We start from the raw sequence: 16,201 nt of genomic DNA on the forward strand, positions 1-16,201 counted from the left end.
TTCTCCAGGCTTCCTGGGACAGGCAAGTGACAGTCATCCCTGAAGGAGAAGAGAGTCAGTGTTGAAAATCTTATGGAACGTTTCCAATGCTAGAATTGCTTTTCTACATGGTAAAATGAACTTCTGTACAATGCTGGGGTTTGTTCTGGATTTAAAGTGGGGAAACAGCCTCTCAAAATGTTTAGTTTATTAATTGTCAAGAAAAAAACCTTGACATTTAAATTTTAAAGATACTCTGAACACTCACTGTATCCACTGCTCCATGAGCAAGCAAATCCCCCCCAAACCACTTTCCTTTACGAATCAGAGTGCCCAAGAGATGAATAGGGTTCGTTTATATTAGTTTTCAGTTTAATCTCTCTTCCTGCTAGATCTTTTATCTTCCACCAGGAGAGGAAAAAGAATAAATAAAGTATTCTACAGATGCAGCATATAAACAGAGCAAAGCCCCAAGGTGCTGAAGAGATTAATAGGCCCTGTTGTTGAATCAAACTGCTCACTACATTGAACTGCTTGGGTTAAGCACTCTCAGGTGGTGTTTACACTAGCAGTAAACAAATGAAACTGATTTGCTCTAGGAAATGGACCACTACCCAAGTAGCTCATACAAGGGTATTTTGCTCTCTTAGTGTTGTCTGTTCTTCCATTTTCTTAATGCAGCTGCTTCAGGCAGCTTACTAAGTCAGCCATACCTTAACTTTGGCTTATCTTGATTTGTTACTGTGCACTCTGGGTGTAACAAGGTAAACAGCTATTTGTAAAGTCTCAGGAGAAGCTTGATTAAAGAAAGAGAGAACTAGAGTGCACAAAAACTCCTAGCCAATGTTAGCACAGGTATCCTTTTTCTAAAAGAAGCCCAGTGTTCAGCTAAGATGAATTGCGCTCCAGATCTTGCAGCAGAAGCGACTGATGGCAAATCAACAACAATTGGCAAAGATGGAACTTGACTGCTGTGCAAATGTCCCTCTCCAGCATTCCCAGTATTCTGCTCTGTCAGTTTTCCTGTTAAAAAGGACTTTTTTCTCAGAAAGCCACTACTGGAGTAAATATATCCCGAATAACTTGAAGATGCAGTGTTTATAACCCAAAAGGCATCACACCCCAGTGGACTTAAACTTTCTAAGGAATCTGCCAGAAAAGCACTAAATTGGTGGTTTACATCTTGGTGTGAAGTTTAGCAGCTTTCTACATTTGGGACATCTCATCTTCATTTTCAGGCAGACGTCTAGGTCACCTGCCAGGAGCTGCGATGCACTTCTGATGAGCAACATGCACAGATATGTTGCCAAAATCTACAGCTAGCTCCTCAGTAATTTCCAAAAGTGTTTGTAATTTTGAGCAGGGAGCATGAAAACAGCTGGTATTATTTAAAATCTGAGCAAATCTTTAAGTTGGCTGATTCCATTGCTGTACTGTTGCAACGCAGACCAAATGTCACATCTCCTTGACGGTTTCAGTCGTGACTTTGGAGAGAATATATGACATCAGCCCAGGAAGAAAAGAAGTCAGTATATTTAATTTTCAACATGTTTCATTTCTGACCTCTTTGAAAACTTGAAAATATAGTTCGGGCATCAGAGGAGCTCGGCATGTGAAGTATGTGAACTGACAACAAGGGTTTTATGGTACTGCTGGGACTGTTTATATCAGGGAACCTTCCTAGGAAATGATTAGACTGAATGCTATATACTATCTCTAGGAAAAAAAATTGCAGACGTAGGATCTGCAGCAGAAGCTTTCTCAGGTCTTACAGCAAAGGGCTGATTTGGCAGAGAGCGTAATGCTTCTACACCTGCCTGCAAGCTGGGTACAACGATATTCCAAACTGCCTGTGAATTTCATTACAGTCCTTCCACCAGAGCCACTCATGGGTGTGGTGTTGTAATGGCCTGCCAAACAGATGGGTTGTGAAATACACAGCCCATCTGTCTTTATCATGCTTGTTTCCTCTTTTATTAAAATGTTAATGAATATAGTTTTTATTTATTATGCCATGACATGTGCAGCATCACTTTCCAGTAGACAAATGTGCAATCTGCATAACCGTGTGGGCTGACAGGAAGGTTTCTTTTGCTGAAAAAGAAACTTCTTCCTAAAGTTCCTCTGAGGAAAACAAACACAAAGAGCTCTGTGCAGTCAGAGACAATTTCTCACTTCTGCAGCACTTTTAACAAGCACTCCGGTCTCTCTCAAATGTTAATTATTCCAACAGATTCTCCCTGGAAGGTTCACCTATCAAATCTTGACCCCAAAATGACCGGCGTCACTGTGAGTGGACTAACTCCAGCCCGAACCTACCAGTTTAGAGTATGTGCAGTTAACCAGGTGGGAAAAGGCCAGTACAGCGCTGAGACCAGCAGGTACAGTAAAAATTCATTCCTATGTACTCCATGAAAAAAAAAAAAATGCTGACTGTTGTGAGTGAATAGCATAAAGTTATCTTTTGCACAGTAACTGGGAAGTGGAGCAGTTATCATTACCCAAGCCTCTGGAGAGTGCTCTGCAGCTGCTAGTAATTGGTGATAATGGCAATTAGGTGGTGCAGGATATCAGCACACAATGGGAGAGGTGCCCTCATATTTCCAGTGTATCAGCTGAACAGAATCTTGGAAGATGGTCAAATAAGTGTGTGCAACCCTAATATTTTTTTTCTTACTGTGTTAAGTCACTGCAGTTAGCCCTGGAAGGAGTACAGCTTTCACCCAATCATTGCAATGTCACTTCTGCAATTCACCCAGATGTGACATAGAAGGATGGCTTCATCAAATTTGGTTTCAAATGCATCCCCCTTCCTATGTGAACCGAAGCTTGCTGTGAGCTTGAATTGCAGAACAGCTGAACTCTAAATGGCTTTTTCAAAATGTAGGAGTTTGATATGAAAAATATTGAAAGAGCTGAAAGAAACAATTTGGAAGGAGTCACAGACACTGGACCTGAGCTCTAACTCATTCAGGCTTGTAATCTTTTTAAAGAGTTGTAGCAGCCTGGGTGATTCAGAGAGAATAAGGTTACCTCAGCTGTCTGTCTTGTTGCTTGCTTAACTGATTTCTTATTATGTTGATTTGTTGTAACTATTTCATGCATGTCTTCAGCAGTTTGATCAGCATTATATTTCTTTCTAGTGATCAGACTTTGATAAACGATACTGGTTCACATGGAGTTGGATACATGAAATAGAAATGTTACCTATCATTTATTTCAACACCCACCTCCCTCACGTTGTTTTATATTCAGGTTGATGCTGCCTGAGGAGCCACCTAGTGCCCCACCTAAAAACATAGTGGCCAGTGGGCGCACTAATCAGTCTATCATGGTCCAGTGGCAACCTCCTCCTGAAAGCGAACATAACGGAGTTCTTCATGGGTACATCCTAAGGTAGGTAATTTCCTACCCTGGAAAGCCTGGAGCTCAATTCTTGTATGCATGAGGGAGTTCTTAATGCTGTGTTTGAATAAGGTATTGAAAAACTATTCTTAATTCCATTAAATATGTTAGTTATTATTTAAAAATGCCATTGCTGTGTTGGTTTATTACAGATGAGAAATTGCCTCTGTTCAAATGATCCCAAGGGTGCAGACATTTGAATTCTGGCCCATCTTACTAAAGAGTTAGTGAACACCAGTTTGTTTTTTACACTGATAGCTACTCTGAATGGGCCTGCTGTGTGGACTAGCATCCTATGGAGACTCTCAGCATCCTGATAATTTTTTTCCATTTTTAAAGTGAAGTGAAGTGAAACACCAAGAACTAGAAGTGTTTACAAGGGAAGTTGGTACAGTGCAGCCTATGCGTTGCAGATGTATATGTGTGTATTGCAATCTCAGCCTACTGATAGAGAGGTGAATTACCTTAACAAAGTCACAAAGGGCTCCTGCTCTATGGAAGAGCAAGAATAGAATCAATAACCTTCAGTATTCTGCCAAACAAAATGGAGAGGAAGGAATGACAGGTAATGCTTCATGACAGACCTTGATCTGGGGAAGACCTTGATCTGGTTTTTAAAATTGGTTAGTTGAGTACGATTCTTTCAATCTCAGCTGTATTTATTAAAGAGAAACAGAATTCATCTACACCCAATTCATCTACAGCCTACTGGCTTCCTATGTTTTGTGCAATGCTAGCAGCCAGCTAGGACCTTACCTTTAGAAAGGGAGACATTATCTAAACCAGAGTATTTGTGGGAAATTCCCAAGCACTGTACCACCACTGACATATTTCCGACTGATAGTTACAGCCTATTGTAGGCAGGTTGCTGACATTTTTAATGTAGTGTCCTCCAGACCTACTGAAATATAATTAAATGCTACAGTCTGAATGCCAACACCCTGTTCATTCTGTGCTTCTACTTCTGCTGGCACGGGTGGGAATGCTTTTGCGATGTTAGTGTTGGTGAGTTCCCAAAATAGAGCTGGAAAGTTCCTTCGCTCTTTAGGCAGAATTGAAGTCTGTTAATCTCCCTGTCACCTGCACAGAAGCTTTTATAGTAGTGAACCACTTGTGCAAGTGCCTGTGGATTTAAGAGATGGACTCAATTTGAAAGCTGTGCTGGTCATCAGTGACAGGTGGGGAAAGATGCTTTAGCTTCTGTCTGTAGCTGAAATTTTGTCATGGGAGTTGGGTACCAGTTTGCACAGGGTACAAGTGTTGTCTGTACAGTTCTTTCCTTCAAACCAGCCTACCTGATGATAGGATTAACTCCTTAGCTACTCGTAGTGAGTTAACCAGTCTCAACATTAAGTCCTTTGAGAAAGCAATCCTATAGCCTCCCACTTCTGGCAATCTTATCTGTTTTCTCTGTAGAGCATTTTCAGTGATGCCAACAATTATTAGCATAATTGATCCTGGTCCTCCCTATAACGTCTCTTTCCATTTTAATAGAGACTGATCATATTCATTATGGTCAATCTGTGAATGTTTTTGATGTCTACGTGCTTTGTCTAGACCACAAAGAAAGCATTTAATCAAAAAGAATTTAAGATTATCGTATAAAAGCACAACTGTCCCAGGCAATAAACCAAGCTGTTCTTCTAAGTCAAAATACATGGCCACAACAATATGTGCACTGAAGAAAGGTCTTCCTGCACTGATTTCTGTAGTATTAAGGTATAACAAAATGAAAACCACTGTGCATCCTACAGACCCAATGCTGAAGACATGCAAGATACTAAATTGATGGAGCACCTGATCTTTAAAAGTGAAGGTGCACTGCACAAGTCATACAGAGTATACATCAAAGTCTATGGTGAGAAAAATTGTGAAGACATGACATTTCTGAACTGGCCTTCTTCCTCTGCCCTTTTTCTCACTGGCAGTATTGCATTTAGAGGAGTGCCATGCTAACAGCATAATAGATTAAATCACAGGAGCACTCCACACCTTGTCTGCTAGGTGTGAGACAAAACAGTGCTGCACAAAGAATTGACTTTGCCAGGATGCATGCAACCTTCGCAGGAGACAAAAGAAAGGAGAAGGTAGATATATAAAGTAAAAAAAAAAAAAAAAAAAGAGAAAAGAAAAGATGAAGATGATTCAATAAGCCCAGCTGAGAGCTGATATTTCTTTGTTTCCATTTCTATTTCACAATGGAATTGTAACATCACAGATGTTATTAACTGTGACAAAATACGGTCAGGCAAGCAACTCCTCAACAGAGAAGAGGGGTTGTCAGTGATTAAGAACTGATCTCTTTATGAGGAGATTTTAGAACAAAATTTGTGGCTGAAGTACATGCAGAAGTTGTCTAGCTGTAGAAATTGTACCAATTTAACTCAGATAACTTAAGATCAGTCTGTAAGATGTCAGTGAAATTGTTCTGTGCCAATAAGATTTTGGTGCTTATTGTGAAGCAAAAGATGAATATGAGCGTGTACAAGTTGTGCGTGAATAAGAATTCAAATGTTCCTGAATTTGTCTGCTCTGTGGAACAGTAATGCCTCATGCCCCTTACTACTTGGTCTCTTTTTCTGATTTGATGTGAATTAGCATATTGTAAGCATCCATTGTACCATTTTAATAAAGGAAGGAAAACAAACAGTATTATTCACATTCACAGATTTGCAGGGTTTGTTTGTTTTCTATAATTTATTTATTCTTCATAGTTTCTTAGCCTAAATAGATGCATCAAAAGGGCTTTGTTTTCTGCAACGCAGTTTTTACAGGGAAAAATATATTCCATTTTCCAGCTTTCCATGCCTTAGTAGAAAGTTTATCAGGATGTCTACCACTCAGCCTTATTTGGTACAGCTCTCCTCCAGGAATTCTTGTGCTTAACCAGTCCTTCAATCTCAAATGTATTCAGTCCTTATTTTAATCATGCTGTGATGTGAATCCTGGTGGAAGCCAGAGATGGCAGTGCCTGTAGTCTAGAAGGTCAGAGCCTGCCTGAGTTCTTCCTTTTCAGATTTCAGAGAAGGAAAAAAAACATTCCTCAAGCTGATTTACAGCAGCACCCTGATAAAAATCACATTGGGGCTATTTTTTTCTCCTAAATCACATTTTTTACTAGACAAGCCACATTTAAAAAGCTGTAATTTTTCCACAGCCATAAAACAGGTTAAAATACCCATTTTGTTTAGGTCTATGCATGTAATTTCAGTGAGATCACATTATAAATACTATAGTAGTCAAACAAGATGTGGTCTTATCAGCAGTTAGTCTGTTGTTTCTGATAATTTTTCATTATTCTTTGTATAATTCGGCTGTAAAAGTGTGAATATTGCTTCTTCACAAAGGAAGCTATTTTGCTAGTCAGGATATTTTCTATAATTGATACCAACTAATTAACAGCAAATTTTTCTTCCCATATGGTAGGTATCGCCTGGCTGGCCTCCCTGGAGAATACCAGTATAAGAACATCACCAGTGCAGAAATTAACTACTGCTTAGTGAAAGACCTGATCATTTGGACCCAGTATGAAATCCAGGTGGCGTCTTACAATGGAGCTGGGCTGGGAGCATTCAGCAGACCTGTGACAGAGTACACTTTACAGGGAGGTGAGCAAATCGGAACTGTATGTGTCAAAGCACAATTTCCTAAGGAGAATATGCACTCTCCGATAGTCCCACCTAACAATTGTGAAATGAATGGTCAGTTCAGTCATATTTGAAAGACATCTTTGTTGGGTTGGAAAGAAGTAGAAAACACAAGTTTCGAGTGCCTAAGTAGAGACTCCATTGCCCTCTCTGTTGTAGGAAAAAGCTGTGGGTCCCATGGAATGGATTTATAGGATGTGTGACATGCAGTGGCTGAGACTACTCTGACAGGAGAGGCATAGGGAATTTGTCAAGGAATTGGGTTTATGGCAGTCAAGATATGCAGTATGCCACATACGTAATACAGGAGACAAATGCAGAGCAAACCAGCATCATTATTTTTGATGATCACAGAATAACTTGATTTAGAAATTTGGAATAAATTTGAAAGGAACTGTAGAAAGAGAAATAGAGCCTTTGGAGAAAGTATGTTTGATAGCAGTTCAAGGATGATGCATTTCAGACATTTGCAAAGAGGAAGACAGAATGATCATCAGAGCCTTCATTTTTATGCTGTGGCTCTTCCACACCTTTCTGGTAAGTGCTTTAAAAAGAATATAAATTGCATCAAAAAAGGATATGTAATTACTTTTTACAACCAGTGTAAGGCATGTTTACACCTCTAGATTGGTATAAAAATCTGTAGGATAATTAAGTACCAAGCCCTTAAAGCTTTTTTTATATTTCATAATGGCAGAGCTATGCTGGTTTCTGAGCACTGGACAGTATGTGGTCTCTACTGGTCATAAAACAATTAAACTATTTTAGAAACTTGCAGTTTTATAGTACATCAGTTAATTTATAATCAGTGAAAATTGTGTAGTTGTTTGTTAATTGTTAGTAGGAGTACTTTATAATGTGATTAGATACAGTTTGAGTTGTAGGGAGATCTTTAAGAAAAGATTATTTGCATGCAATAGTAATTAACCACAATAATTAAAACAGGAAGCTATCCATATTTTGTCTTAGGGCATCTGAAGTTTCGCAGTTTAGAGGAGTCTAGATACCTCTTTCTAGAAGTATTTATAGCAGACCTTGAAATGCTTTTTCCAAAGTCTTCTCTCTACAGCCAGGATTAATGTTTTGTATCCCACTAAAGACCAGCTCTCTGCTGAGAATTGGTTTGCACAAAGAATTTGAATCTATTCTGTGAATATGTTTGCAGTTCATTACTTTGTTTATTTGGACATTTTAGGCTATCACATCACCTTAGCCTTCCATCTGTTAAGACTCAGGTTTGGACTTCACACTCTTTTTCTTAAACCCTGCAATTGACTCTAATTTCCCTTGATATTATGTGCTGTTATTATCATCCTTTATTGATTGGCTGTCTGTTGTCGTTTATAAGGATATAAATCCTCTGTTATAAATTAAGAGTAATCAGTCCTGCATTCATATCAACTATCAAGAATGTTTAGACTGCAGGACAACCTGCAGTGGCCTGTTTATACAGTTTCTATCTATATCCTAACTGATCAAGAGTGTGTAGACATGAACAACAACAACAACAACAAAAGGATCTTTGTTATTTATTTTATAACACTATTTGATAATAGCAATAAATAATTACTTCATGGATGCTGTATCTTCTAGTCAATGACCTTCTGGATATCTGTGCAAATCACTGAAGTCTGCTCTAAAAAGAGTTTGAAGCCTTTTTACATCTAGAGTTGAAAAGAAGAAAGGTTGAGTGGTATCAGAATCATTTGAAATTGGATTAAAATAAAGTCTCAATAAGTAACGCCCTACTGTCCATAACCCTGCTTATTTGTCTGTCTTGTAGTTGGGAAATGACAGGAAAGGCCAGTGGTTGTTTCTTGCTCTAGATTGTCCTTCCTAAACCAAACCAGCAAGAGTGAGAAAAAGTAGTGTGTAAAACTGCCTTGTAAATCATACACCGATTTTAATGTGAGCCGAGATAAATGTCAAAGACACACTCCCATCCATCCCCCTCTCCTACTATGACCACCACCACCTCTATTCTGACATGCATTAAATGATGTGAGCTGTGCTGGCAAGAACCTGTCTGTCTGCTGATGAAAAATACCTGAAATACCTCATATTAATCAAATGTGCTGTGCAGTCAAAGCCTGGCAGGAAATGAACACTGGGAGCAGATCAAGCCGTTGGCAGGAGCAGATCAGCACATTGGCATCTTCGTCGGGAAGAATATTGACTGGCCATATAAGCTGTGGATTTATACCAGAACCCAGTCCATTAATCCCTTATTAGTCCTCTGGCATTGTGTTAGCCACTGATAACTAATCAGCTGCTCAAAGCTCTTCAAAAATTACCAGTTTCTAGAATATAGCCAAACTTGCAAGATGCTGAGCGATCTAAACTTGTAGCGAGACTGGCACATAATGTCAGCTAGATAAAATGTCAGAAAGACTTACTGGCAAAGCACTGAACTTCCTAGCACTAGGGTCAGACAGTTTGACTGTCTCTAAATCTTGAAAGTCTTTTCAGAGTGATATTCAGCCTAATCCTTTGATGCTCTGGGTATATAGGTCTTTCTTCATCAGAGCTTCTCCAGCTGTTCCTTACTTTGATATTCCTTTTCACAGGGATTTGTGCCAGCCTCCTGCATAGGGCAAATTTTTCTTAGTTAAACAGTGTCCTGCAGGACTTCTCATTGCCATATGACAAACTGAAGTTTTCCAATACTTTTTCATATGAGTAGCTTTGTGAGATGTATAAACATCTTTGTGGATAGCGCTGATACTGTCTCTGCTCAGTACTGTTGGATATGTTTACCTTTTCCTGCAGGCTGATTTGAGAATCTTCCATTTTTTACTGTCCCTTTAATCTCACTAGCATGAATACTTTTGAGCTTGTCTCTCCTTGAAAAACATCCAACACTCTAGATTTAGCCAAGGCAAGGCTTGTAAGTAGAGACAAAGCTTTTCTTAGACAATTTACATTGGAATTAACCTACTTTTATTTCTAATTTAGCTGTTAAGTGTTTCTTTTGATGCACATTCCAAAAGCCAGTGTTATATCCTGAAGTTTATAAGCCTCAGCATGTAGTTTGATATTATTTTATTTTCCCTACTTGCTGTGTACAGACACCTTAAAAGGCCAGAAAAGGCCCTTTTTGAGTAAAAGGCTGGGAGAGTCACCAGACTAGTGAGTCTTGATGGAGTACAGGGAAGGACAGAAGCACAATGTAGTATTCAGCAGGTCCAAAGTGGCTTTTTCCACAGGTAGTAGGAGTTGAATTAGATAAATTCATAAGGACTGAGATAGAAGAACTGGACAAATCTGTTATCTGTTTCAGTTGACTGAAAACTTCCTCCTTTATGTAGGAAGTAATCTTGAAATGGAAATCTCGGAATAAGGGGTGTCCTCTACAAACATTTCAGTTTGCCTCAGGTAAAAGAGTCCTTAATTTTCCCTTACACATTTTTGCTAAAACCATCTTCATTATTCACCTTGTTTGGGGAACTTACCAACAGCCAGGAAGTGTCCATGAATGTCATTCTGGCCCAGCTGCTCCTGAGCAGAAGCAGGTTGGAGTTGTAGCATCTGGATTTTATAGCTCTCAGTCTTACCGCTGTTAGGTGTCATTTCCCATCTATTGTTTTGTTGGTGTTGTTTTTAATGATTTCACAAAGGTTGTGAATTACCAGTTGTTTTTGGTGAGGCTTCTGGCTTCCAGCTCTTACTAAAGGAGTAAAACTTGGTCCTTGTGAGAGGCGTGTGAGAAAGGGAAAAAGGCATTTCCCAGCTGCAGGAAGCAAAACTCTTCAGTTGATGCCAAACCTCACACTTTTGAATTTCAAATATTGGCACGTGTAGAACAGCAGAGACCACTGTTTCTGTGCACCTGCTGCAGTTCCAAGCATAGCAAATGTTTTCGGCCAGGTGCAGAGGGGAAGAGGCTTTGCAGAAGGAGTAGCACGCTCCTGTACAAGGCTCTCCCCATGGCTCCCAGTGGGTGCAGCTTAGCACCTCAAGCCAGTGCATTGAAGGAAAAACTCAACCCTCACATAGAGAAAAACCTGAGGTTCCCTGAGCCTGCCTTGCTAAGACATGGAAGCTGCCAACAAGGAGCTTGGGAGGAGCAGGGCGCTTTTCCACAAGCCTTTGTTGAAGGTCGGTATTTAAGACCAGCGGTCTGTCTGTTGGAATCTGTGCAGGGTTTACATGCTATTTGCACATAGCTACAGACAGAATAATTACATGTACACATGCTTAACCTTAATGCCTTCTCTTCTCTCAATTATCTTGTCAGCCAAACCCTTTTAATGGCTTTTATCTAGAGTGCTTCCATGACCTTTTCTACTTAGAATGCTGCACATTAGCTTGCAGTCCCGGGAGCTGAGCTCTTAACAGATTTCCAACCGCGTGAACTTTATAGGGAAGAAAGTAACAGTTGGTTTTGTCTGACCAATTTGATCTGCACTTCCAAGATGACTCCCAGGTGGGTCTCCGGTGTGAGATGGTTTAGGAATACTTGCAAACATCATGAAGATCAGATTTTAAAATTGAGTATGTAAACACATGGGGATTACTTTTGAAACAACTGTTTGACATTGGTAGCTCTTGTACTGCTTGACAACAAGAAACTCGTAGGAGGAGGATAACCATCCACCACTAAATTAGGAAATTCTTAATGCAGACAGTTGCAGCTTCAGCAAGGTGCTAACTGTGATCTTGGAAAAGTATCTGAGTTTAGAAATGACCAGAAGGTCAGCTCTGTCAAACTTTTTCTTTTTAATGCAAAACTATTCAAATACCAAGAAAGTCTTTAAGATCAGGACATAAAAGAAGAACTCTATCCTGTCACTTTGAAGTAAATTCGAGGTCATGATGCCAATATTTTACTGATTAAAAATATAAAAATGTATTATATTACATCTTCTGCAGGATAATTAAGCTTATGCATCTTAGACAGACCATATTCTTTCCATCTCTTAAATTCATTCATTGTGATGCAGATGTTGATTCTTCAATAAAGATTTTAAAGATGAATTGTAATACACATCGTGGTTTCCAGTATTCTGAAGGGTTTATATTTTCTGGTCATTATTTTTATCGCTTCTCTTATCATAGCAGGTACTCTTTGTGCTGTGATTATTTATTTGTGTTTCAGAAAATTATCCTCTAATGAAAGAAAAATATTTCACTATTTAAAATAAATAACTAGTATATTTGGTTTTCCACATTTCTAAAACTACAGTAAACCTATCCTAAAGTGCCTGCCTGGGCTCTTTCGAGATGTGCTACAATAAGGGCTATAAATGAAAACTTGAGGCGTGCTGATGCAGATTTTTTCCTCTCAAAAATTGCAGTATTTTGAAAAATTTGCAGTATTATGAAAAGTATTTTTGTCAGACTCCTAGAATAAAATCCTCGTGTTATTGAAATTACTGGAAATTTGCTATTGGTCATACAGCATTTGTGGAGTTCTGCAGTAAAGAAAATGCCCCCAGAAATGAAGCTAGCAGTGTGCATGCTAGTAAGTGTTTTAGGAGGATGAAGACTGGGAGTACCCTGGTTGGCAGTGGCTGTACGGCTGACTCTTCCGTCAGTGGTCACCTGTATGTTACTGGTGTTCTGGGAACAACAAACTCTTCATACCTCTGGTAAATTCTGAATTTCTTTGGCTGTGGTTGTCAGTGAACAGCGTATGGGTTAGATATAGACTTTCTGTGTAGTTTCTATAAGTTACAAAATCAACTTAGCACATATAAATAGAGTTGTAATATAGCACTTCGACAGAAGGAAATGAGTGGAGAGGAGGATGCTCGGCTGTTCAGCCTTAATGACAGAAGGAGATTAATCTCCCTATGATATTCAGATGACTTTCTGATAATAAACTAACTTGAAGGTTTCCTATACAATTTTCTTCTGCAATAACAAATCTCTGGCAGCTACAACAACAAGATATTCCAATATGCAGGAAAGTATGAACTTTGATTTTAAAAATTCTTACATTAGCTATCAGTTATACAAAGCATTGAACACAAAAGCAAAGTGAAGTAAATCATGGCTCTCATAATAAACAGTTTCATCAAAGAACATGAATAATTAAAAAAAATATATATATAGTAGGGGAATGTAGCCAAAGCAGCTCATTATGACTGTATAGTGACTTGTATATCAGGATGACTTGGTGAATCTCTTAACTACAAAAACTTTGATGTCTATGGGTTGGTAAGATTATTGTAACTTTCCAAAAACATACAGGCAATTATGATACATGGCTGGAAATAGGACCTAGATTCTAACAAGAAATTAGAGTAGTATCAGATAAATTCTGGTTTTAGAACTCAATAATTAAACATAGTTATAAATTGTGACATTGGGTTTTAAATTAGGGCAAGGTGATTCTCAATAATATACACTATTTCTGAGGTTAAAGAAAGAAATGTGCAGAGCTAAATTTTCAAGCCAGAAGCCATCAGAGAGTTTTAGTGCCACAAGGCATGAAAGTGGATATCCTTATCATTTCAAACCTCACATCTTTCTGGATCTCTCCAGATTTCTGTGTTGATATTTCTAGGTTGTGAATGTCTTTGACTAGGTGTACACTGTCCTAGCACTGTTGGCAGCAACCTCACTATAGCTGGTACACCAGTTAAGAATAATGGACCTGGATGTCTCTTTCACACAAAGCTTTTGGTGGACAAAGGGACATTTTTACATTTTTGAACTTAATGTCTTGATTTCTCCTCCATACAAAGACTCAATTTCCAAAAAGTACTTTGAAGCTTTTAAAGTTTGTGACCTGTTTTTGAAAAGTATGGAACAAACCAGCATTTCTCAGTTGGAACTGTGGTTACTTTTTAGAAGCATAGGTCATTGGACTTTGGTAGAAAGTTTCTCTTGGAAGCAGAAGGAACAAAGCTTTTCAAGCTTCAAAATCACTTGTGGATTATTCCTCTTTTACAGAATACAAATGTGCATGGCTGTCAATAGTCATGTTTTTGAAGCTTTACTAAACTGATTTTTTAGGATTCAAAGGGTATTAGTACTTTTTCTTTTTTTAATCAAATATCAATTTTCTTCTTTAACTTACTATGAAATTGATAATTTCGGAAAAATAGACCTGACTATTAGTATTACTTCCTCTTGAGAACTAAAGAAATGACATCCTAAAGCAATGAGTTGAAGAAATTGCCTGGAAGATATTTAAAGAGACATTATGTTAAATGGTAAAATACTTACATCGTGGGTTGTGTTGTTGTTTTTTGAAGCCAGTATGCCTCCATGTTCCAAGCTTTTTTTTTTTTTTTCCTTTTGTACTGAAGAAATAATCTACCTAAATAAGTACTTGACATGAAAAGTTTACACAAGTTTAAATAGATTTGAGGTTGTATTGGTTCAGATTATATATAATAAATTTAATATACGTGAGTGAATACAGTATCAAGATAAAATATCTCCAATTCCCAAGAAAAATCTATTGCATATGATATGACTGGTCCTAATTTTTAAGCAGTGGTAAATAATAAATGGTGTTGCTAGGTTATAATTCACAATTGTAAATTTAATTGTGCGGACCCCCCATTTGCTAGTTTGATCTGGGGAATTGTGTGGTATTAAGAGAAATTCTCAGGAAGTTTCTTGGTGAAACTTCATTCTCTGTGCAGTCATGGATAATTGAAAGAGATGTGTTCACCTGTCATTACCTAGTTCCTGTGTCAAGTTTTATGAAAAACTCATCTGAGGAGTTATGTGCTATCGAAAGCATTTCATCCCCTCCCCCTGAAAGAATTTCTGATACAGAATGAAAAATAACTCGATTACCATTCTTTGCAAATCATTGCTGGGTACCATATCACAGGAAGTGCATCCTTTTCTCAGGCTTGGTATTACTTTGAGACTAATGAGTGGCAGTGAAGAGGTTCTTTTGACCTCTCATCTCTCCTCCATTCTGTTTCATATTCTGTTCCTCTTGCCTGACTGAGAGCAGTGCCTACAGCTCCACCGCAAAACGTGCAAGTCGAAGCCGTGAACTCCACAACCATCCAGTTCCTCTGGAACCCTCCACCCCAGCAGTTCATCAATGGTATTAACCAAGGATACAAGGTAAATAGGAACAAGATTTCTACATCTTCAAATAATGTTTCCTGTAAGAGCCTGATATACAAAAATTAGAAATTTAACAATCTATGAATGTCCAAAATGACTGTGTATTTTAAGAAACAAAATGAAGAGAGGACTCAACAGTTGTTGCTCCTCATGTAACATTTGCTGGTTTATATATTGTTAATATATATATATTATTATATATGTAATATATTGTTATAATATATATATATTATAATAACTATAATTATAAAAGTTCTAATACCTTTATTATTTGCCTGGAGAATTTCCAAAGCCAAAAAGCAGTTTGATGTCAAATAGTGCAGGAGACACATCATTGTGCCACTAAAATGTGACACATCATTGTGCCACTAAATCAGCCTGGAGATTTCTATTTACTCTAATGCAAAACTCCCATTCATTTCATTAGGAACCAAGATGTCATGCTAAATATTTGTCTTAACTTTCCCACTGTGATGATTTTGGAGATGTAAAAATGTAAAATTTTAAATCGTGCTCAATGGCGTGGTGTTAGCATGGTGAGTCCCTGTTGATGGGGCAGCTGGCAATGTCTTACAGTGTGCAGAGTAGGTAGAGGATGCTTGACAGAGCACTTGGTGGTCCTCTGCCCAGTGAAGTGTAGCTGGAGTGGTTTATTTCTGTCTCTCAGGAAGGACTGCTTAATAGAAACTCCTTCCATGGTTCAGCAGTGGGGACGTAATAAAGGAAGGGTTTAAAAACATTCATAGAAAGAACAAAGAGAAACCTTGTAGGAATTGCAGAAGAAAAGGGACGACAGGTATGTTTTGTTGGCAGGGAGGAGGGAGCTGGATTTAGGTGTTGTGTGAGGAAATGCTCACTGAGCTGAAAAGGACGTGTGGTTCAGAAGACAAGCTGTGAATTGGAGGATTGTAGGTGGATTTTAGGAGTTTCAGAAGACTTGATCCTTCTCTTAAGAATGTCTGAAAGTGATGGAGAAACTGAGACAGAGGTACACGTGTTTCAGTACTTTTGCCCAGATCTATATATTTCTTATAAAGAACAGTGGTGTTTTCAGAATCTCCCTGCTGAAGTAGTATTACAAGTAGATGTATACGTCTCTTTTTCCCAGAGATATGATCAGCTGTCAG

General features: G+C 38.4%; 1 protein-coding gene across 4 annotated transcripts in view; it reads left to right on the top strand.

Moving 5' to 3' along the window:
* Positions 1-16,201, top strand: part of SDK1 (sidekick cell adhesion molecule 1) — a 393,854-nt gene that overhangs the window by 271,579 nt on the left and 106,074 nt on the right. For all 4 annotated transcript variants that reach the window (XM_038186854.2, XM_072023631.1, XM_038186853.2 and 1 more), the window contains 4 exons: positions 2,213-2,360; positions 3,235-3,375; positions 6,811-6,992; positions 14,956-15,071. In XM_038186854.2, coding sequence (XP_038042782.2) covers positions 2,213-2,360; positions 3,235-3,375; positions 6,811-6,992; positions 14,956-15,071 — 587 coding nt within the window. The remainder of the gene's footprint in view (positions 1-2,212; positions 2,361-3,234; positions 3,376-6,810; positions 6,993-14,955; positions 15,072-16,201) is intronic.

The sequence above is a fragment of the Anas platyrhynchos genome, chromosome 15 (genome assembly GCF_047663525.1).
Source record: "Anas platyrhynchos isolate ZD024472 breed Pekin duck chromosome 15, IASCAAS_PekinDuck_T2T, whole genome shotgun sequence".
NCBI classification, from domain to species: domain Eukaryota; kingdom Metazoa; phylum Chordata; class Aves; order Anseriformes; family Anatidae; genus Anas; species Anas platyrhynchos.